The sequence below is a fragment of the Rhamphochromis longiceps genome, linkage group LG23 (genome assembly GCF_057381845.1).
Source record: "Rhamphochromis longiceps isolate RC_006_pf linkage group LG23, R_longiceps_female_GT1.1, whole genome shotgun sequence".
Taxonomy (NCBI): domain Eukaryota; kingdom Metazoa; phylum Chordata; class Actinopteri; order Cichliformes; family Cichlidae; genus Rhamphochromis; species Rhamphochromis longiceps.
Window position 1 is genome coordinate 32518746 of NC_140578.1, and position 23173 is coordinate 32541918.

At 40.6% G+C, this 23173-nt stretch overlaps 1 protein-coding gene across 4 annotated transcripts in view; it reads right to left on the reverse strand.

Annotated features, from left to right (window-relative positions):
• Positions 1 to 1277: 1277 nt before the first annotated feature.
• Positions 1278 to 23173, reverse strand: part of LOC146642393 (voltage-gated inwardly rectifying potassium channel KCNH7-like) — a 76981-nt gene continuing 55085 nt past the window's right edge. For 2 of the 4 annotated variants that reach the window (XM_085398803.1, XM_085398801.1), the window contains 10 exons: positions 20480 to 20711; positions 20217 to 20384; positions 19719 to 19918; positions 17470 to 17722; positions 15743 to 15948; positions 15120 to 15204; positions 10549 to 10839; positions 9264 to 9423; positions 4899 to 5076; positions 1278 to 3416 (listed from right to left, as the gene is read on the reverse strand). In XM_085398803.1, the coding sequence (XP_085254929.1) occupies positions 3141 to 3416; positions 4899 to 5076; positions 9264 to 9423; positions 10549 to 10839; positions 15120 to 15204; positions 15743 to 15948; positions 17470 to 17722; positions 19719 to 19918; positions 20217 to 20384; positions 20480 to 20711 (2049 nt within the window). In that variant the 3' untranslated portion in view covers positions 1278 to 3140. Of the gene's footprint in view, positions 4066 to 4898; positions 5077 to 9263; positions 9424 to 10548; positions 10840 to 15119; positions 15205 to 15742; positions 15949 to 17469; positions 17723 to 19718; positions 19919 to 20216; positions 20385 to 20479; positions 20712 to 23173 lie in introns of all 4 variants that reach the window. The other 2 variants (XM_085398802.1, XM_085398804.1) reach the window with 2 other exon arrangements.

A 23173-nucleotide genomic window follows, 5' to 3' on the forward strand; every position in this document is an offset into this window, starting at 1 on the left:
CAAAGTTCACTTTATCTGATGTATCCAGATACAGATAATTCATAAGAAATCATGTATGTGTGCACAAAAACTGAAATGTGTACACATATTCTCACATATTCTTTTCTTCTTGTATGAACCGGGCATGTGTATTAGGAAAATTACCTTCTTAAACCATGAATGGATTTAGCCGATCCTATCACTGATCTTTTGTATACAAAAACTCTGGATCTTGTGTGAAACACTCACTTGTGGGAACTGTGTTCTGTTGGTCTCAGTTCTACAATCAGAAACAGATCAGCAGAAGCTAGAGCTCTGTATGTGTAAAGCAAAGGGCAGCAGGTGCAAGGGTTAAAAAAAAAAAAAGAAGAATACCAAGGCATCAATAAGGTCCTCCAATAAGCCCCATCCTTATGTATAACCACTACACACTATTATTGTTATTTATAGCTCCCACATCAAAAGCATTTACCAGATTTAGTGTTGCTCAGTCACGCTAGAGTGTAAATAGGGCAACAACCTTGGTTGCCCTGTGATTGCACTGAATTGTGAAGCACCTTCAAGCTTCAAATAGGGCAGCGACCCATCTCCAAACAGGAAATGTGGACTGATCCTCTCACACAAATTGGCAAAGGTTTGCATATAATTGCTAAGTTAGGAATAAAGTCAGACTACAAACATGTTGCAATGAGGCAACGTGTCAATATGAGCAACTCTCCTGTGATGAGTCTCTGCAACAGCCCACTCGACTCAACTGGTTGCTGCTAGTTGTATACTGATTATATTCCTGTATCAGAGCCTGTCATTTTGCAGTTATTCTGCTATATTGCAAAAACAATTTATGGAGGAATTTCTGTTTTAAAAACATAATGTTCTGGCTGGACTCTGAATCTACATAGCTAATGTGAATTTCTATTTACTTTCTGTGCAACAGATTAGCAGTTTTGACTAATTCCTCACAGATAACTGCAGTAGTGTTCCCAGACCTGGTCCTATCTTCGAAACAACTATTTCAGAGGCAATAAGATCCCAAGGTTGCAGTAATTTTGGTCACACCACAATCTCCACCCACTGTTTTCTACAGTGTGATAATAATTAAATAATAAGAAATTTAAGCTCCGGGACACTTTCTTTTGTTTTATTTCCATCACATTATTACTGATCTCCATGTCAGCAAGTCAAGCTTGACTTACTCTGAGAAAACCATGTGTACGCATGAAGTGTGTTTGACTCATCCTTTGTCCAGCTTTTTCATGCATATTCATGGTTTATATATTTGGCTACTGGTAAAAGTTGGATTTGTGTGTGTGTGTGTGTGTGTGTGTGTGTGTGTGTGTGTGTGTGTGTGTGCGTGTGTGTTTTTTATAAATGGACTAGCTTAATAAGCTACAGGAATTATTGTTGGTGAATTATCCTGAAAAGACTGGAAAAAAACAATACATTTTGTAAACTTTCTGTCACAAACAGCCATCAAAGATTCATGCTGACTTTTGTCAGTGTCTCGTTGATCACTACCAAAATAGAATAGGACAAGCAGACAGTGAGCTGTGCTTCACACTGTAAACCATCACAGAAAAAAAACTTGTCCAAACAGCCTTGACATAAATGTCCTTCATGTTTTTGACTTCCTCAGGGTGTTAATCATCTTCATGTTGTGGTCTTAATTTTTGTTTGTTTCTAATAATTAAAGTGAGCTAAAATGTGTGAAGCTTTACATCAGGTTTGCTCTATACAAGTAAATTCATCCACAGCACAAATGCTATGTTCTTCAGCTCATAGATAATTATTTCCAGAATGTATTTAACTCTAGAAACATACCAGAAAATCCACTGTGGCTCCTCATCGTTACATCATTATTGCTTTCAAAGACTGACAAAGTTGTCATTGTGCTATGGGACATCAGAGCAGCCTCTACACACTCTAATATTACATCCTGTAATAGGGGCTGAATAACTGGTTTTTCATATGTCATGGCAATGTGGTGTACATTAGGCACGCTAAACATACAGACAGCTCTCCTTGCCAATATGCGACTGCACCAATTTATTTGGAGCTTGAAAGCTGTGGAGTGAAATATAAACTTAGCACAAAAAGTAGGGAAGTTTGTGTTTGGCTAATTGTATCAGTGATTGTTTATTTCCCCTTAAATGGTGCCACATTTGTAAGGAAAATGCATTTGTGGGTTGAGCAGCAAAGTTAAGTATGTGGTTGCTTGCCAAACAGCTTATTCTGTGACCAACACAACCACTTTGGCTGACTTGGGTCAAATGGTGGTTGTAAAATGGGACACCAGCGCACAGCACTGTGCTACCAAGCTGGTGACTAGGATGAGGAGGAGGTGGAAGGCGAGGCCCCTGTTTTATAATGAACAAATTGTCAATATTTCTTGTTTCTTCACACTTCAGTCATTTAATTCAATAAACAACACCAAACAAGACAACAGATAAACTGGTTTGGCGTGTTTTTCATAGTTTCAACCCACTTGCTCAACACTGCTGCTCAACCCACAAATGCATTTTCCTTACAAATGTGGCACTATTTAAAGGGAAATAAACAAGCGTTCCAACAGTATAACATTTATTAGCAAGAAGGATTATTACAACAAAGAAATAATTGACCAAACACAAATTTCCATACTTTTTGTGCTAAGTTTAGAAATGCCTTGGAAAGAGTTTCAAGTAGCTTTGTTCCCTGTGAGGAGGGAAGAGTGGTGGAAAATGAGAGTGGAAAGCTACAGTCTGTGTGCAGTCTGTGAGCGTGCTGAGGCCACCCCTGAATGAATGGTGGTTTGCACTGTGTGTGAGGAACATGCAACAGAAGACAACATGAGAAAAAAAAAAATCATGCATATCTTTTCGGAAGAGCACATTAGGTGCCTTGAGTTGCTGGCAGTGTTCTATTTCAACTATGTACATGGTAGATGATGACTTTACACGTGGAAGTAATATAGTGTATAAATACCTCTGTATAAATGGATTTTATACATCTAAATTGGAGCACAGGGCAGGGACGGAGGAGGGAGCTAGGGGTTTTTCTCAAAATGGAAGAAAGTCTACAGTTTCTTTTAACCTTTGCATATTTAGTCTCTTTCTTAAACCCTGAGTCAAGCTTTAGAAATAACCTTCAGTCATTGTCGAAGGGTTTGGAGTGGGGGGTAGGGGCTACATCCCTGGAAGCCCCGGGTCGGAGACTGGCCTGTGGAGTCCCAACATTCCTGAGCTGCTGGGGACATCTGGTAGAGAGGCTTGCCGGCTTGATGGGAAATTCAGTGGATGTTGGTGGTGCTGCTGCTCTGCTGAGTCTAGGATGTCTCTCTGCTCAGTGTTGGTGTTATTCTCAAGCAGTCCAGCTAAGTCCCCATTGGGATGAGTCTCTGCATGGAGAAGGACTGGGGAGGTTTCTTTGGATGTGTTCAGGGCTCTCTCTGAGCCGGGGCTCTGGGGATGGAACAGTACAGTGGAAATCCACAGAAATTAAAGAAAGACTACACACAGCAAACGACTTTCTATCACATGATATAAACCCCTGACAGCCGGTCAACGTAGGAGTGGTTTTTGGTAGTTCTTTCCAAGGCTTTATCTCACTTACTTTCTTATTAGTTTTAATAAATAATAAATAATAAAAATTTAATTTAATTTAAATTTTACTGTGAATTTTGTCCTTCCATATAGGTGCTCTCCTGCATTATTTCAACACTGCTTTCATAAATATCCACCTATAATACAAAACCTATAATAACAGGAGATGAAAAATTTTATTTGCTGTCCAGTAGCCTCTTTATTTATATGCCATTACTGCATGCCATTAACTTTTTCTACTCTCTGTGATTCGTTCTGTTTGTTGTCTTTCTGCTCCTGTTTTCTCTCTCTTGTTTTTTACGTCACCTGATGGCTGCCCTCTCCTGAACCTGGTCCTCCTGGGAGGTTTATCCTGCTTTTTAAAAAAAAAAAAAAAAAAAAGGAATTCTTCCTCCCCACCATCACCAGTGCTTTGCTCATAGGACACACAAGGGCAAAATATGGCTTGAGGTTCAGAACTGGCACATGGAGCTTCCTAATCAGGCTCCTGATGTCCTAAAACTAAAAACTAAAAAACAAACAAAACAAAAACAAAAAACAGTTAGTAGATCTCATGCCGAATGACTGAAATGAGTCCATCCTGCTCGATTTAAACAAGAAAGTGCAATAGTGCAAAAAAGTCAATGTGGCCTTTTGAAAACAAACGCTTCTGATGCTCGTCACAGGAGATTGCTGGTTCATAAGGATAGTATTATTAATAAATCTTATAACATTTCAGGCTATTTACCTTCAAATGTAAAAGGACCGTGAACTGTGAACTGCTGCCACAAATAAATCAAACTGGATTTAATGGAATAAAAGATCAATATTTAATATCATTTTGAAGGGCAAGCTGCTCCAACTTTACAACAGCAGCACGCTGAGTGATGACGGGCAAAATCCACTGGTGTTCTCTGATTTGTGTAACGCAGAGCTCCATCACAGCTAACCAGTTTGCTCTACTATGCTCCACTTTAACTCCTAACTGATGTTTTCCTTGCTGACCTGTGATGGAGGGACCGTAACATGAACAGCAGGTTATGTACTGTGTAATCTTTGCTTTAAGTAAACATTAAGTAAATGTAGAGGAAATTACCCCTTTAAGCTCTTTTTGGTAAGGTAGTTGCTATTTGGTTTGACTTTTGGTAACTGTTATTTAATTATATAATAATTACAAAAAAAACCCCAAACAACACAAAAACTATGATTGGAATTCATCAACAAGAATCTTAAGATTATACAGATTTGAAATTTACCACAAAAACGGAGCCAAAGCTATTGTAAAACAGTGTGACAACCAGCTGAAAACCGTGGCAGTGTTAGGGAAAATCAGCGTTTCCACTCATTAAGCTTCTGCTGTACCTGCGGCTGGGATGGAGCAGGGCTCACATCGATGGCAGACACCAGCTGGATCCTGACGGCTGGCCTCTGGTACTCTGGGCTGGAGGTGACGGTGCTATAAGCTGGAGGACCGGCTGCTGTTTGCCTCTGAAGGAGCTGCAGGATAGCCTGGATGTCTGCAGTCATCTGGGACTCAAGTCTGATGGCCACAAAACATGAAATAAACTGAAAAGCAGCATGACAGTGGTTCCATTTTGGATGCTGTAGATCTTTGTGTTTCATTAGAGAAAACACATCTGAAGGAAATATATTAGCAGAACAAAAGTTCACTTCAACAAAGTAACAATGAGCCTTGATAGTTGATTGTTTACATCAGGGGAGGGGAACTCCAGGCCTCAAGGGCCTGTGTCCTGCAGGGTTTTAGATGTGTCCTTGATCCAGCCCAGCTGATTTAAATGGCGAAATTACCTCCTCAACATGTCTTGAAGTTCTCCAGAGGCCTGATAATGAACTAATCGCTTGATTCAGTTGTGTTGATCCAGGGTGATATCTAAAACCTGTGGGGACACCAGCTCTTGAGGCCTGGAGTTCCCCCATTTTTGATGCTCGACATCAGGGGTGTCAAACAAAATTAATAGGTAATTAGCAAGACTCTATAGAAAGTGGTAACCCCTAACTCTACCTAAGTAAATTTAAATAAATGTAAGTAAATGTAAATGTTTGGAAAAATGTACTTCTAAAAGCGTCTGGACTTCTTTAAGTTGCTTGAAGACGTTTCACCTCTCATCCGAGAAGCTTCTTCAGTTCTAAGGTCAAATGGTGGAGAGTCCCAGATATAAACCTAGTGGGAGTAACCCCCCACTGGGTTTAAATCTTCTTTCCAAGCTCCTTAGACTGCGATGACCTGGATGACTGAGAACCTTCACAGACGTACTTCTAAAAGTACTTTTATTGCGCCATGTTCATTCACTCATAAGCTGCTGTAACATGAATCAAATGGTTCTATAGAACTCTCAATCAAGACTGATTTCCATACTGATGACAAACAGGTGATGAGTTCCTGCTTGATAGTTCTGAGTACACCAGTCAAAAACTTTAATTAAATGAGATCCGAACAAATGAACAGCTGTTATTTCTAAGAGAAGTCTTCTGGTAATGGCTACTCGCTGTTGCTGTGACAGCAAGGAAGACCATTAAAGGTAATCATTACTACACAACATACGGTTACATTGTCACCTTGTTCTCTGAGCGAGAGACTATCTCTCCACTCTGTTACATATTTCATATGTGGGGGTTATACCCCATACATATGGAATATGTAACAGAGTGGAGAGATAGTCTTGATATGATAGAGAACTAAAGTACTCTTACTAAATCCCCAACGTCTGCAGTAATAGTATCAGTGTATCAGTAGTGCAGTTTACTACCAGGATTTTAAAAAATGTATTTGTGTAAATTTCAACTGTTTTGCAGAGTGTAAGTTATGCAGTGTGTGGACTGTTATACAATGAATATGCAGACAGAAAAAGCATACCACAGTATAGTGCAGTACCATGGATGGAACACTAGAGGGAGCTTTAAAGCTTCCTTCATATAGTAAGGACAATCAAGAGTTTCCCGGTAGTATGATCCTGCTCAAATGCAGAGCCTTCAGGAAGATGAGGAATTCTCAAAGGTGTGACCGAACACATATAGTGTGTGCATGTATTGATGCATTAAAGATTTCACCAGCAATAAATAAGGAAAGATAATTCAAATATTCTGAGTTGTGTGCTAAAGATATTCGCTAGTAAAAAGTCTAGTAATTCCCTCCAAAATGAAGTGGAAATGTGAAGTAGTAGATAATGAAGAAGTGCTCCCAGTGCTCAGTTCCCTCACTGTTGTGCCGATTTTGAACCTGATTCTGTGATATCTGTACTTGAAAGTATGAAATCCTCTATAAAAATGAACTGTTTTTCATTTCTCCTGGAGATTGCTGCATCACCTTATGCACCAAGTTACATCATGAGCCACAGGGTGTTAGGTGATGAATCACCTCTTTTCCCCCTGCTTACACACTCCTTTTCTGTCCTTCAGTACAAAATAAAGAGAGTCAGTAAACACAGCGAGCAAAACAGAAGCTTTCCAGTGCAGACTCGAGCACATTGGTACTTTGTCAGGTGAGTGGGGGTTTTTTCACCCAGAGGACAGAGTGGAAGTAAACACTTTGTCTCGGTTCTGCTGTGAGGGTAAATGAGGGTTGGTGGTGCGGTGGCCAAGCCTGCCCATCAACTGAATCAGCATAAATGGCTGAAAGGTATTCAGCAGTGATGAGACCAGAATTTCTACCGAGAGGCAGTGAGCAGAATATTGAAGAAACTCAAGTAGTTCCACCCTTCAATTCATTACTTCATGTGAGATTTGTGAGACAGTTGCTAACAAATGCCATCACCTTCAATTGGCAACTTTACTGTGACTTCCACAAACCAAACCTCGTAGGATGACGTCGAAACCCTTGCAATTTGTCTGTATCTTTTGGCTCTGCGCTATAAATAGACAGTCGTTAACTGTCTTCCTCCCCCTCATCTGTATCAGTGCACCAGCCCAGAATCACACCAGCTGCTCACATGGTCCACTCTCTGCATTAACACAGCTGCAGTGGGTGTCTGGCCTAAAATGTGTATGCAAGTTTTAGCCAATTATAGGCAGAATTATGGGATTCACATGGCTAGCTCTCAAAGAAGCTGCTGAAAAATACAAAGCCTATTATAGAAAATTGAGTCAAACATGATCCCAGAGGTGTCTTTAGTAATCCAAAGGTTAAGTGCCTGAAAAATCCTGAAATAGCATTCCACTGATTTAGCTCCTGTAACATTGACTAGTGATGGTAAATCTGATTGGCCAGTAGTACTGACCAATAGATTAGTTTAAGTTTTAACCAAAACTGTTCAAAATGTGAAAAAAGCCTGAAAGTTTACATATTGGTGCTTTTTTCTTTGTTCCTTTATTTAAAAACAGGACATCCGTGATTTGGCAGTTGCTCCCCAGAAAAAGGATGTGTTATAGTTTTTATGGGATTAACTGAGAAAGCTAGCTTTCTGGTATAAAAATGAGCTATGAGTGGTTTCAACAATGCAAAAAAAGTAGAAGAGATCAAAATGCGTGGTCTACATAGGAAGAGAAATGGAGAAGGGGGTCAACTTGAAGGAAAAGTATGTGAATAATGTGACCGTGAAGAGGGTTGCAGACAGAATCATGAGTTTGAACCCAGAAATTTAAGGGGTGATGCTGAATGTTGTCAGTGTCACAGATTGAATATGTCAGTTAGAAGAAGGAATTCTAGAGTAAGTTGGATGAAGCAGTAGAGACTGTTCCCATGGGCGAAAGAGTGGTGATTGGAGTGGATGTCAATAGACATGTAGATGAAAGGAACAGAGGTGATGAGGGCATGCTGTATAGCTATAGTGAGAAATCGAGAAAGACAGATGGTAGTGGATTTTGTGAAATGGACAGAAATGGCTGTAAACACAAAGGGAGAAACATAGGGTGATCTAAGAATGAAGGAAGTTAAACACAGGTGGATTACATCTTATGCAGAAGGGGAATCCGAAAGAGAAGACTGCAAAGTTATGTCAGGGGAGAATGTCGCTAGTTAGCATCAGACGGTAGTCTATAGGAAATTACTGTATATTAAGAAGAGGAAGCAAGTACAAATAAAGCTGAGGATGAAAGAATCGTATGCACAGTTCAGGGAGAGAGACCTGCTCTGGTTTGTAGGGAAGTGTTACCGATGAGTGGGAAAGTACAGCTAAAGTACACCAAACAGCTGCCAAGAAGCTGTTTGGTGTACTTGGTGGGGAAATGGAGAAGTGCAGGAATGTATTCAAAGAAATAGGTTAGCTAAGAATAAGTTGAGTAGTCAGAGAGTTGAAGAATGGAGACAGAAGGCTTGCAGTGACTTCTATGTGATCCTAGGCACTAATGAAGGCGAAAAGGACTTTTACTGACTGGCTAGGCAGAGCGCTTGAGTTGGAAAGGATGTGCAGCATGTTTGGGTGATTAATGATAAATGAAATGAAAAATGAAAAAAAAAAATACTTATGCTATATATACTTATATATGTAGATAGTAACGTGTTTAGGACTGACATCATGTTCCATTCTGCTCAGCAGACTTTTGCAGGGACGTTCAGCTTCAGCTCCAGCATTGACTGATAAACTGGTCTTTTCCTGCTGCTGTTGCTATATCGCATTTAGAAATTCACTATTGAGTTTAGCCGCTAAAGTTGCCTGAAGTCTCTGTATCAACGTAATCCTGAGTGTTGACGATACAAAGAGCATTTGCAGTCTTTTGGTTTGACATGACCAACAAGCTGTTTCAAAACCCTTCCCCTTTGCCCTTGCGCACCTGTTGAGGTGCTGCTGCAGCAAGTCTAGACGTTGCTCCACCTCTCCATAGGTGAGCTCTGTGTCACTGTCATCCTCCCTGGCTGGTGTTTCCTGGCAGTGAGCCGACTCCTCCGCAGCCTCACCGGGATGCTGACGCACCCACTCGTCAGGGTGGAGCTCTGGAGGGAAAGACATGCAAGCAGAGATGAATACGCATACACACGCGTGCACAAGAAACGATCTGTGTTATTAGAATGGTTTCTCAGGGAAAGCACTGTATGTGCTGTGCCCTCTCATCATTTAGCTTTACTGAGCTCCGAGCAGCTTACCACCTTCTGATTCCTGACATTTACACTGGAGAGGAAAACACCCATCTGACCCCAGCTTGCATCACAACCTCAGTGGGATTTTCCTGCCTCTCTTTTGGGTTTCTGCTAGAGATTAAATTGACATTTCCTGTGCATTTCTCTCGCCAGTTTGTAAGAATCAATATCACTCTGCTCTCCAGAACAAATCCTCTTGCAGCTGTAACATCTGAATTGTGGGATATTATCAAACCAACACACTGACACAGATTTCCCACGTCAGTGTGGAATCCTGCTGAGTTTGACTTGCAGTTAAAATTCAGGAGCGCCCTGTGCGTGTGTTTATACTAAACCAATTTATGGAGGATTTAAGGTGACTGCAGCTGACTACTGAGAGTGCAGATCAAATGAAGTCAGATGCAGCTGTTTATGTGGAAGCTGCATCTGCATCGGAATGCATAGGAGGATTCTGTATCGGTTTGCTGCGCGTTTACAGCCGGTACAGTCCTATTAACAACATTCACATTAACAACATGTTTCCAACAGATCCTTCAGTTTGGCCCGAACCTACAGTCACAAGGGGTGTCCCGAGCCAAGTGCTGGATAAAATCCTCTAACATTTTATTACTGAGTTGGTTTTAGGTTTCAACATGACACATAATCCTTTTTGGGATTTTTAATAGATGTGACAATCCTCCCCTCAGGCTTTTTTGACTGGGGTTTTTTGAATTCTTGAAAATGAACTTCTAAGTTAATTACTTATTCTGGTGTCAACCTTTACAGGGAAAAAAAACCCAGATTTACAGGAAACTGTGTATTTGAACAATGTCAGTAATTTCCCAGATGTTTCTTTAGTGTTTTATCCACTTGGTTTTTGTTAGAAAAAAACATTTATTTGAATGACAGGAAAGAAATAAAGACTAATCTCTTGTTACTTGATGGAGAGATAAAAAAAACCTCTTCATTTGTAGGAACAAATACATCTGACATCTCTGTCACCTTTGTATTCCTGGTTCTGTGCGTTGTCTCCAGCCTGTGTACTGGAAGCACTGTTCAACCCAAGGCCCAGGGCGTGGTCCCTTACCACCGGGTAGCCCAGCACACCAGAACACAAGGGCCTCTGCTCCTCTTCCTCCTCCCTGCCTTCCTCTTCCTCCTCATCCTCATCATCCTCTCCCTCCTCAGCAGACTCTCTCCTCTTCTCAGCTGCCGAGGAAGCATAGATCTGCCTCGTCTGCTTTGTGTTGCAGTAGGTGACCGCAGTCTCCTTGTTGTCCTGGTTGTGGGAGCCTACGGGCACAAAGTGCAGTCAGGAAACCTGCTGGGGGAACACTGACTTCCTCTGGGGATGTGGGGGTTGCCTTTGTTATCTGACAACAGTAGCACGTGTCTTGCTTTGGGATTAAAGTGAGGACAAACAATGTTAAAGCACAATCTAGCCTGTTAATGTTGTGCATTATATCATAATATGTTCCAAATGTGTGTTTACAAGGCAAGCTTGTTCAGCAGTAATGAATAGTGAACATGAGCTTTTCATTCCAAACTGAAGTGAGGTCTAAATCTTCACACCTGATGGATGTAGGCAAGATATGCCAGCTGCTAGACTGTGAAATGGACCATTAGCTACTTTCTCTGTCCCTACTTGTGTTATACTGTGAGATGGTGACACCAGTGACAGAGGACTCGTAACCATGGTGACCAATTAGATTAAATTAAAGATATTCCACTTCACGTACGAAGTACTGAATGATGATGAAGCATTATATTTTTAAAATCTCTTAGTATCAACTGTTGACAGAAGAGCTCTTCACTCTCATACTGCAGACTTGTTTGTGTATTTTATTTTACAGTCGACTAGGAGGCAGCGCCTTCAGCTACTGGATCTCTTTTCTGTGAAACTAGCTCCCAGTTTGGATTTAAGAGACAGACATGCTCCCTACTTTTCATATTAAGCTTTAAACTCTTCTTTTTCCTACAGGTTATGAGTAAGTCTATGGGCTCAAAATGAGGTCATAAATATTTTGTACTTGTAAATCGATTTTGTACTTGTAAATCAGGATTTGTATGTGTAAAAAAAATTTGTGTGTGTGTAAAAAAGATTTGTATGTGTAAAAAAGATTTGTGTGTGGACTTAGCCAAAAAAAACCCTGCAAGTTACAAGTACGAATTTTGACCCTATTTTTCTTCCTTTCATCTGATTGGTCAATGTCATGTCAATCACAAATGTAACAATCCAATCAGAGAACAGATGGGTTTGGCTGTCTGAGGGGTGCTCTTTTTGAACTGCAGGTCTTTGAAGGGAATAAATGCCCTTTTACATGCCAACCCAGAGTTTTCCTTCATCACCACGAAGGAAAACAGTCTGTGGTCGTCTGAGTTTGGTGATTTTTGTGTCACAGGTCTACGTGTTTAATATAGGGACTTCTCTGATTGGATTGTTACATTTGTGATTGACATGACATTGACCAATCAGATGAAAGGAAGAAAAATAGGGTCAAAATTCGTACTTGTAACTTGCAGGGTTTTTTTGGCTAAGTCCACACACAAATCTTTTTTACACATACACAAATTTTTTTACACATACAAATCCTGATTTACAAGTACAAAACCGATTTACAAGTACAAAATATTTTTGACCACATTTTGAGCCCATATAAGTCTGGATCTGGATATCCAAACAAGTTATGCTACTATAGGCTCTGCTGGGAGATGCACTGAGCACTTATCTATTCTCACCTCCCCCCATTTTCCCCATTTGTTGTTTGTAGCCTCTCTGTGCTCTTCTTTCCACTCATCTCTTCCCCCTCACTCCAACCAGTCAACATATGGCTGCACCTCCCTGAGCCTGGTTCAGCCAGAGGCCTCTTCCTGTTAAAATGGTCTGTCAGATTGTTGAGGTTCTCTTTTTGTATGTTGTTGCCAGTGACAGTGACAAAAGATGGATTAATTAATGTAGTTTAATGAAATTGTTTAGACTTCTCTGTATTTTAAATTCTGTCATGCGTGAGCTTCAGAAAAGTACAAAACAAGTCCAGCTTGTCAGTGCCGAGCACTTTCACAATGCATTAACAGTGCCGCAGCAAATAGGAAGGTTCAGAGAATTGCTTTCAGTTTGTATGATTGAGCATGACTGCACAAAGAAACCTAATATAACCCAGCCTAACTGTAAGAAAACATTCTTTATTAAAGTATCTTTTCTGGAAATAAGCTTTTTTTATTTTATAAACCTCCCCTTTTATTAACATTGAGGCTGTCATTGCACTTGAGTCAGCACACATTCATGAGAAGGGGCTAGGAATGAGGAAGCGCAGCTTTGGCAAGTTAAATGGAGCATCAGTGGGCTTCAGTGTAACTCAAACACCACCTGGAGGCATCGTTGCGTAGACCTGTTTATTTAAAATACTGTCCTGAGAATCAAAAATGTTTGTAGGAAAAACCGAATTCGCAGCTAAGGTCACCATGACTTCCTACAGAGTGGACGGTGTGCCAAAAGGCCACCGTGTGATAACTAAATGTTGAATTCTTGAAGACATTCAACACATCCAAAGCATTGAAAAACACATCACCCAAAATTCATTCTCATTAGCCCTCATGAGTTTCTGACCTGACACAGGGAGGTCACATGCTTTGCTAAGACATCAGGCAACTCTGATTTGCCTGCTGTCTTCCTTTTAAGGCCCAGTTTCAATACTGTTATTTGGTTAAGTGATCAGATTGGATTCGTGTGTCTACATGTCGCCCGGCTATCTGAATGAGTTGCTATGGTAACAGTGTAATAAGTAAGCAGCTCTGCATGTGTACCTTGTCCTTTGCGTCCTGTGTTTTGCATGACAAAAGACGCTTTGTAAACTGACTTTAGCATCCACACTGACACACTTCTCTAGAAATGTCCAAATGTGGTTTCAATCCACTTAAAAAAAATGCTGGAATCTTTCTGGATACAATATAGATGTGCTAAAAATAGGTCTGAGAAAGGCTTCACACTCAGCTCCACCTAGGCTCTGTGCACAGGTACATGTATAGGAAAATGACTTCATTTGAATGTGAGTCTCTGTGATAGGTACAGGTATGTGAAACATCAGTCACAGAAAAAAAAAAACATGAAATAAGGCTAAACAGAGAGTGTAACAGTGGTTTTGGAGATCATTTCTCTCAAATTATGCTGACAATTCAATACCCAAACTTTGGTCATTTAGTCATAAGATCCATAATTGCAGCTGCTGTTGCTCGGATGAAAGGCTCACTGTTAATTATTAATAAAAGCTACTTTCAGATGCTCCCTTACTCACAAGGGTCACCTCAGCAGGTAGTTCCATATTTGATTTGGCAGATTTACATGCTGTGTGTCTCTCTTTTACACAAGTCCAAACAGATCTGTGTCTAAAACAGTGAAAAGAATTTGCAGACTTTAGACTTACAGTTTAAAGTGATTGTCAAATTTTATATGTAAAATTTATGACTAAGTTTTCAGAAGTTGATCAAATGAAAGTAAATAAATTAAAACTGAGAGAATGTTCACATTACTCTGTCATTAATCTGACAATCCCCGGTGAGGAAGGACAGGGCAGGAGTATTAGGAAAACTCTGTTTTAACAGGAAGACTTCCAGCATAGCCAGGCTCAGGTAGGTGCTGTCACCTGCTGAGGCCAGGTGAGTCATAAGGAGAAAGACAAGATGAACAAAGAGCAACCACCAACAACAACAATCTTCTGGAAGTCCAAGCCTATAGCCCAGGGGTGTCGAACCCCAGGCCTCCAGGTCTAGTGTCCTGCAGGTTTTAGATCTCACCCTGGGTCAACACACCTGAATCATTTAAACCAGTCCTCTGGAGAACTTCAAGATATGTTGAGGAGGTAATTTAGCCATTTAAGTCAGCTGTGTTGGATCAAGGACACATCTAAAACCTGAATAACTAAAAATGGTTCAGGCACCTGATCCAATCCTAATTATAAGCTTTATGACACTGTCTGTCTCCTGAACCCAAACTGGAAGCCGTTTCCACAGAGGAGAAACGCCTTATAGTTGAAGGCTCTGCCTCCCCTTCTACTTTTAGAAACTGCGGGAACCACAAGTAAGCCGTGCAGGCGTATTGAAGAGTGCTCGTAAGGATAACATGGTACTATGAGGTGTTTAAGATAGAGGGCCTGAAAGATCAGATGGATTTTATGAGGATTTTAAATGGGTTTTCTGGATTTTACAAAAAGCAAAGGAAGACTAGCTAATGTGGACTTTCTGTGCAGAGCCATTTCTAATTTTTTCAATATTCTGCATTTTAAAGTTGTTACTAGAGACTTGTTACATGGTCAGGAACGACTTTTAGGCACTGCTCCTTATAACTTACCTTACTGGAGGCCAAGATATCCATGGTATGTATCAGTTTTGGCAGCATGTTTCTGAGGAATATTTAAATGAGGGTGCAGCAGGTCTGAGGTGTTAGCTGGCTGAATAAATGGCACTGCTATGGTAACAGTAAACAGTAAACAGCATGTGTGCTGGTTATCCAGATGCAAAATAAACAGGGTTTCCCATTTAAAACCACCAACAGTAGTGCTTTTGTGCATCACGCTGACCTGTGGAGGATTTCCTTCTGTATGAGACCCGTTTTCGACACTTGGAGTCATCCATGTTAGAATCAGTTTCTTGTGAGTAGGTCACCTATAAAGAGATGATGTATGATCAGACTGAACCAGCGTAAAAGTCTGTGCCATATCTGTGTCACTCGCCTCTGTTGTTCTAGAAGTAAAAATGTTAGAAGCACAAAAATTGTGTTGGTATTAAAACAACAAGCTTCCTTAACTAAGCAATATAAACTCCTGCCTGTCTTGTTGGAACACCATGTCTCTGCTGTTTTTGTTGTAATCCTAGCACGCTCTTCTCATGTGTCACCTCTGCTCTGCGTCCCTCTCTGCTTTCCAGTTCTCTAAATAAATAACCAAAGGTCAACACAAAGTGCACTCCCAGCTCTCTTTTTAAAAGATAAAACTAGCTCATTTGGATTCACACACACACACGATGCTGCTCTCTCACTTAACGTGTTATTACAACCTCCCACATCATGTCTTCTGTCCAGCGATTAGTACTCTCTCATTCTTGTCTTCCAGCAAATGAGCGATTACAGAAATTTCTTTAAAATAGAACTGAATATGAAAGCCTATATTGCTATAATCGGTGGGGCCAGCCTTATTTAAGTTACCTTTGCATTTTCATCACGGAGGTCAAACGTGAGCTCCAGGTTAGTGAAGAAGTGGTCCGCGAATTCTGGATACATGTCCAGCACCTCCAGAATGTCCTCCCTCTGAATGGTTTGCAGGTCACAATAACTTAGCGCCCGCACGTCTGCGCAGGATTTCCCCGGCTTTGCGTACAGGTGTATCATTTCTCCGAAGATGTCATTTTTGCCTAAAGAAGAAACAAGTGGGGAGGTTGACACAGGAAGTGTCATCTTTCAGCTTATGAAGGACATTTATTTTTGGCAGAAGAAATTAAATTAAAGTTACTGGAGAACATATAGCATATATAACTTGTAGATGCAGTGTTTTGCAGACTGGGGAACCTCTGCCTAAGAAACTCTCCCTCTGATGCTTTTCTTATAACCAAACATGTTACTGAGCTACAAATTAAGCTAATTAGATGCAAAATGTTCCTCCACCTGTTTTTCTTAAAATGATAACGATAAAACTTTGTTTCATATTGACTAAAATATGGATTTATGAGATTTTATTTACATTTTGTGTTATTTTTGTGTTGATCTACTTCCCTCGCAGAGAATGTGCTGACTTACATGTGATGGCCCTTGCTTATCCTAACCCTATTGTGTCATGTGCTTTCTCTAGACCTTATTGGCTGTGTGAAAAGAGCCCTTAATGAAAAACAAGCGTATAAAAGGCTCAGCAGGCTACACCTGCCCACAGCTGAGATGAGAAAAACAGGGAGACCAGATGAGATTTGCTGTGATTAAATCTGGAAGCTGTTGATAGCAGAATGCGGCTTCTGTCATCAAGCACTACATCACACCACGCTGACAACCACACAAAATTTCTCTACTCTCTTTTCTTCCGCTGTCACTTCACATTCTTTGTTTTCTATTGCTCTTCTCTTCTCTCTAACCTGCCCACTCGTTCATCCCTCCCCATTTCTTTTGTCATTTGTCTCTATATGAAAGAAATCGTGCCCTTTTTTTTCCATTAACACATATTCTCTGTTACCCTCATCCCACTATATGTACACCCCCCCCCACTGTGTTCTGTCCTCTCCCTTCATCTTGAGCATGCCTGTGAGGGAGCAGTAATCAGAATTTTCTTTGAAGTTAAAACAACATACCCGATAGGGAGCTCAGCTGCCAGCCCAGCCTTATTATAGCACAACTGAGCCATCTTCATTTAGCTGGCCCACCTGCATCTACACTGATGGAGGTGTACTCAGGCAAGTCCGACCAGACTGGACTGACAGGACTATCAGTCATACTCTTTTGAGGTTCCTTTTAAAGTGTTTTTGAGCTGGCTCATCAGCTGGATTCAATTGTTATTCACTAATTAAGAACATTTAGATGTTTGCATACTTGGATGCTGAATTGTTGTCAGCGGGTTTTCTGCACTGTGAAAGCTCATGCTGGCTGTAACAGCACTAGAATTCATCAAACCCTCAGACATGAGAGTATGATTTGAAGAAAAAATGTTTTTTCTGTTGCTGAAAGCCAATCAAAAACAATTATTAACAAAATGTTATACTTTGGCTCTTTGGTTAAACTTAGACAAGACAAGAAGTTTGACATCCATCTATATAAACCTACAATCAGCAGGTGGTTGATGGAAAAGAGAAAAAACCACTAACTTAAAGCATGCTGCTTTTAAAGTTAATGTTTGTTAATGTGAATGCAATTCATATCTAACGTAAATCTTTAGATGAGTAATGCAGACCCACCCAGGATGGCCACCACAACGTCATCCTTTAGGATTTCAATGGAGCCACGGGAAACAAAGTAGAGTGCTGTAAGTACATCTCCACTGTGGACTAGCGTGTCTCCAGGGGGCGCATGGGTCGTCTTAAACCTCATGGCCAAGGCCCGAAGGCAGCCCTTGGTGGCTCCGCGAAATGCTTTACAGCCCTGGAGGAGATTCTTGTTGAGGTGGAGGCAGATATCCGCCTGTAGGCACTCTGGAAAACCCTTCAGGACCTGAGTCAAAGCACACATGTGTATGGTCAGACGTATTGAGGTAGTATATTATGTAAGATGTGATGGTTCTTTTTTCTTATATTTTATGACTTTGGGTTTGGGGTGAAGCAGTAGGTCGAATTGACTTGACTTCCAGAGAAATTTAATACAGTTGCCACTTGTGCTCTTTCCTTCTTCTCAAAACCCTGCAGTAGAAATAGTCTGCAATGTCTTTTTACTGTTTTAGTGAGCCTCTGAGGAGCTTAAAATAAGAGGTAAACAGAACATTTAGAGACTGTAAAGCTGTAGATAAATGAAATCACAAAGTCAAAACACAGATTTGACATTTGAGTCTTCTGTCTGTTTCTTTATGTACTCACATAATGAGAATCCTCTAAGAATTCTAACCTCAGTAACGCTCATAATTTTTTTTTTTCCAATACTCTGACCCTTTGTTTGTTGTTAAAGGATAAAAAAACAAATACCATTTAAAAAATACTGAACCGATAAAATGTGAAGCATTCCTACACATTTACCATTACAATTACCATTTCTAGTGACATCACATTCAACTTCTGTTAAAAGGAAGTTTTTCTTTTCCACAGTCACCAGGTGTTTGGTTAAAACACTGTTGGGGTTTTTCTCTCGATTGTACAGTATTTACCTTACAGTAAAAAGTGACCTGAGGCGATTATTTTTGAACTAAAATTAAAACTTATTTTTGCACTTACCGTTTAAAGACATAACCACCCCCCCCCCCCCCCCCCCCAAAAAAAAACAAAAAAAAACCCAGCGACCACTGACAAAAAACTTAAAAATCCCAGGACAACTTGAACTGACTATTAATAAGTGTACATTTTCATAGACTGAAAGGCTTGAAAATGAGGTTTGAGTTCACTGGACATCACAAAGACATTTCTTCTTTTTGTCATTTAGACAATGACACAAGCACAGCAAAAGAAATGTTGCCTGAACAGGATTTCTGGCTCTGACATGCTTTTTGTTGCTCGCAACAAAAACTGATTAGTACATTTGGAAAGGAAAGATTGAACAACATTTGGCAAGCGCAGGTGCCGCCGCGGAGCGTGCAGCCAAGCCTCCCACAGTGGGAGGGAAACCTGGCAGTGCCCAGCGAGGCTGTGCCCACTCTCACAGGCATGATTCACTCACTCTCTCTGGTACCAGATGAATATCATGGGGTTGTGTTTGAATACACAGATTTCATGCAAAAGGAACTTCAAGACAGGCCACATGCAAGTCTACCAATGATAGACGATTACTGGGGCCTGTGAGAAACATGAAGAATTACGTGTGTGTTCCTTAATAAAGGCATGCACAAGTCGATAAAATATATGTGGTATGGTTTCACCACAGTTGTGTACAAAATAGCTATATGTCCATATATGCACAGTAAATTGTGTAACACCCTGATGAACAGAACACGTCCATTAATTACATGCATGTCTGGGGCACTAATAAAACCTTGACATGGTGTATTTGATGGTCTCATGGAGAAACTAACAAAGCATTACACTACTAATGTCAGACACAGCTAGGTGAAGCTCTAAGACTGAGGAGCATCCGTATAAACATTGTGTTAGCACATGTACCTCCTGCTCTTACCAGAGTGGTGGGGTCATTCCATTTGACATGAGGCAGACATGGAAAAAACAAACTTATATAAGTACCATGAACAGTTCATGATGACAAAAGCCTGAGTTACTGTATGCACACACAGTAACAGTGGCTTTCATTCACTTGGTTAAGGCTAAACATTGCACAGGATAATGAAAGCATTGCACTATGCCAATGACATAGCAAGATAGGTTCACACTGATGTGGTAAGAGCGTTTTTCAGAACAAGATAGTTGAAACTGAGCAGAAATGGGGTTCAAAACTTCAAACTCACAGAAATGAAATTGAAAAAGGGGGAGAAGAAGTAGCAGAGAGAAAAACCCAACAGCAATCCCAGTTTTGTTATAGTTCCGTACCAGTGCAAACACCATCCCTCTCGTACCATATTCATGTCGATGCCGTTAGTGTACGTCCAAGCGTGTTGGAAGTACTCCTCCAGCCTCTGCCTCAGTGGGTTTGGGATCTGGTGGAAGCGGATGAATTCTTTGACCCGCAGCATCTGGAGGTGATACCTGGCTGTACCTGAATACAACCTCTGGATGATGGCGGACACATTTCCAAAGATGCTGGCGTACATTAGAGCTGGGAGAGAAGCCATAGAGGTGACCTTTGAGTACAGATGGGTTCATCTCTTCATATACATAACACCTACCTTGGGAGTTGCTGCTACTGCCAGAAATGCACAAACTGATGTCCTGAATGTGGACTGTGAATCCTTTATGTTCCAATTATGCTATATCAGCAGGTTTTAACAGTGCATTTATTTATATTTAAAAATACATTGGATCTTTCATGTAAAATGAAAACAGTACTAGTTTCAGTGTTTGGCTTTATGTCTTTCCTAACTGTCTGTATGTGCTGTCATTCAGTTATCACTCACATCCAATGAGCATAACACATATGGAAAAGATCTTCTCAGAGTTGGTGTTGGGGGAAACGTTCCCAAAGCCCACGCTGGTCAGACTGCTGAAGGTGAAGTAGAGTGCTGTGACATACTTATCTTTGATGGAAGGACCTGAGCTTGGGTCACTGTAGTTGTATTTTTTCCCTGTAAAATGCAACATAATCATTTTTCTATCCTACTTTTAAATTCAGCTTTAAAATAGAGAACTGAGGGAAGGAACTATCATCAACAGACATTACCTATTGACACCCCCAGGTTGTCCAGCCAGCCAATTTTATGCTCCAGGTAAGGCTTCTCCACATTTCCAATTGCGTACCAGATGCAGGCCAACCAGTGTGCAATGAGGGCAAAGATGCACATGAGCAGCATGAGGACAGCAGCACCATACTCTGAGTAACGGTCCAGCTTACGGGCCACTCGTACAAGCCGTAGGAGACGGGCCGTCTTTAGCAGACCGATCAGAGTGGTAGTCTGGAAAACAGAGAAGTGCACGCTCACTTAAATCTATGTGTTTTAAATACTCTACGTTTGGATATGTACATGGTACAATGTGCTAAAATATGTGATACAGGGAGTGATGGTAGTTTACTCATGTCCTTATTCTACTGGGTGATAAATCTGGGGATGTGTAGGTATTCAGGGATTTCAAAAAAAATCCTACTATTTAAAACTTCCTATTTTTTTTTCTTTTAGGCTCACGCAACACAAATAGAGTTCCTAAGATTTGTAATGTTTAGTTATTTATTTAATCTCCGACAGGGACCAGTTCCCTGTTGGAAACAGGGAACTATGGCGTTACCTGTTGAGAACAGGGAACTTGCAAATTGATAAATTATACAACACTCAAAACATGGCTGAAAGGAGTTTCTCTCATCTCTTTTTATTTATCAGGGGTTATAAATGAAAGTCTTGAAAAGTTAATAATGGCTAATAATATCGGTCTGCAAATAAATCAGTTGGGCTCTAATGGTTATCGGTCCATCAGTGATTAGGTTCACTCACTGTTTAGTTAAGCTTATAAGTGATTACCGACTCAAAAACATATGGTGTAGCTTTTTGCAACATACAGTAGTAGATCATTCGTGCTGGTATAAACAGATCTTTCAAGGTCTCAGCATCCCTTGGCGTCAGCACAACTTCCCTGCCTCAAGCTCTACAAATCATAAAATGTCAGTAAGTATCTGGCTTCTTAGCTGGCATGCCAAAAAAGCGTATGAAAGAGAGAAGGTTGCTTTGGTGATTCATCTGTTGGCAGATGAAAAAAAAAACCTTTTCGATAACTGCATATGATGATGGCAAAATGAGCTTAAAAAAAAACAAAAAATATCACCAGCTTGGAACCTCCATCAAAGTCTCAAAGCCAGTGTGCCAATGTGTCCCCATTTTTGACACAATGAATACAGAGTGTGTAACGTGAGAGTGGAGCGGCTATTAGTGTGGAGCAATCTGTAAACACAGTACAAGAAAATGCTAATAGGTCCAACCACTCCCTATCACACCTGGCAATTATCTTAATATCCTTAAAGAAGCACAAACCTTAGTAACTGTGCTTCGTCACTTCTGTGCTTGCCTATGCAGGTGAAAGCAAATACGACATTGATTATTCAAAGCACTAAAAAGTAAGAAGGGGGCTTGTTGTTTGTTGTTTTGTTTTGAAAGCAAATGACTTTATGAGAAAGAGTGCGTCTACATCATGCTGAGGAAGAGTGCTGTAGCTGCTTCTGATGGGTCCATTAAAGAGCCTCCATTCTTCCAATCTCACCCCTAAATCACAGCCATCTGTCATTGCAGTGTTCCCTTTCAGTGACAACACAGTGAACAGTGAATGAATCTTGTATAGAAACAGATGGGCTTCAAATTATCCAGCATGCAAGTGACTCTGAGTGACCTGCACAGATGACACAGTGCATGCTGTATGATGTGTAAAATTGATTAAAATCTTAAAGTAAGTTGAATGCATTTGGGGCTAAGAGTGAAGCTAAAGCTAACATTAGGAACAAACTATATGAAAAATACCCAGAAAATATCCAAATATCCCTCTGGTCATCTGCCACTGTAGCTTTGCAGGCTCCCCTGGCCACTTTTAAAACCCAAGAGTCAACCAAGGGTGTGATATAACTTTCTGTCTTCAAAGTGGTCACATTCCTTCTATCCGACAAGAGCTCTGCACGGCACAGAACAAGCCAATAATCACCCAAATGTTTCCCTTCTTCATGTGATCTATAAAGAGAACATATTATCCACAACTATAGTGTCTACTGTCTGAGTGAACAGTTGCAGAAAAATTTCAAGTACAAATCTGTCTGTCCTTCCTGTGTGCACAAGCGAGACTGAGGGGGCTGCCTGTTACAACGAATCTGCCTCCTTTCTCTTTGTTTAGTACAGCCGTTGCTGCAGGTTTTACAGCATAATGGAGTTGGAGTGCATTTTTGTACAGTCTGCTTTAACCAAGGGGAAAACAATGCACATTTACCCTCTGAATGGAGACAGAATGTGAAGCCGGGAAGCAATCCATTACACACGCCTCACTTGATTTGCATGAAAATATTCACAGGACATCTGTTATAGAAAAGAGGATTTGCTTGTGTTGTTCACTTGACCTTAAAGGGTTAATTTAATATTTGTAATCATAAATGTCTCTTTCAGGAGGGCAGATACAGTAATATGATCAATTTTGTGGAACTGTCATGAAGTAGCTAGACACACTGGAAGCACAGTGTTTATGTAAATTTACTACCAGGCACGGAAGAGATGTATGTAACCACCCACGCACCCTGACATTTTGGCTTTGTTCCAGGTTTACAGTGGTCTGCCCAGAATTTCAGGTGAATGACATTTGAATTGTGATTTAGGTTCACTTTTTTCAGGGATCCTCCATAGTTTGCAAATGTGTCAAATGCGGGCACTATATCCATGTGAATGTGGACATAACA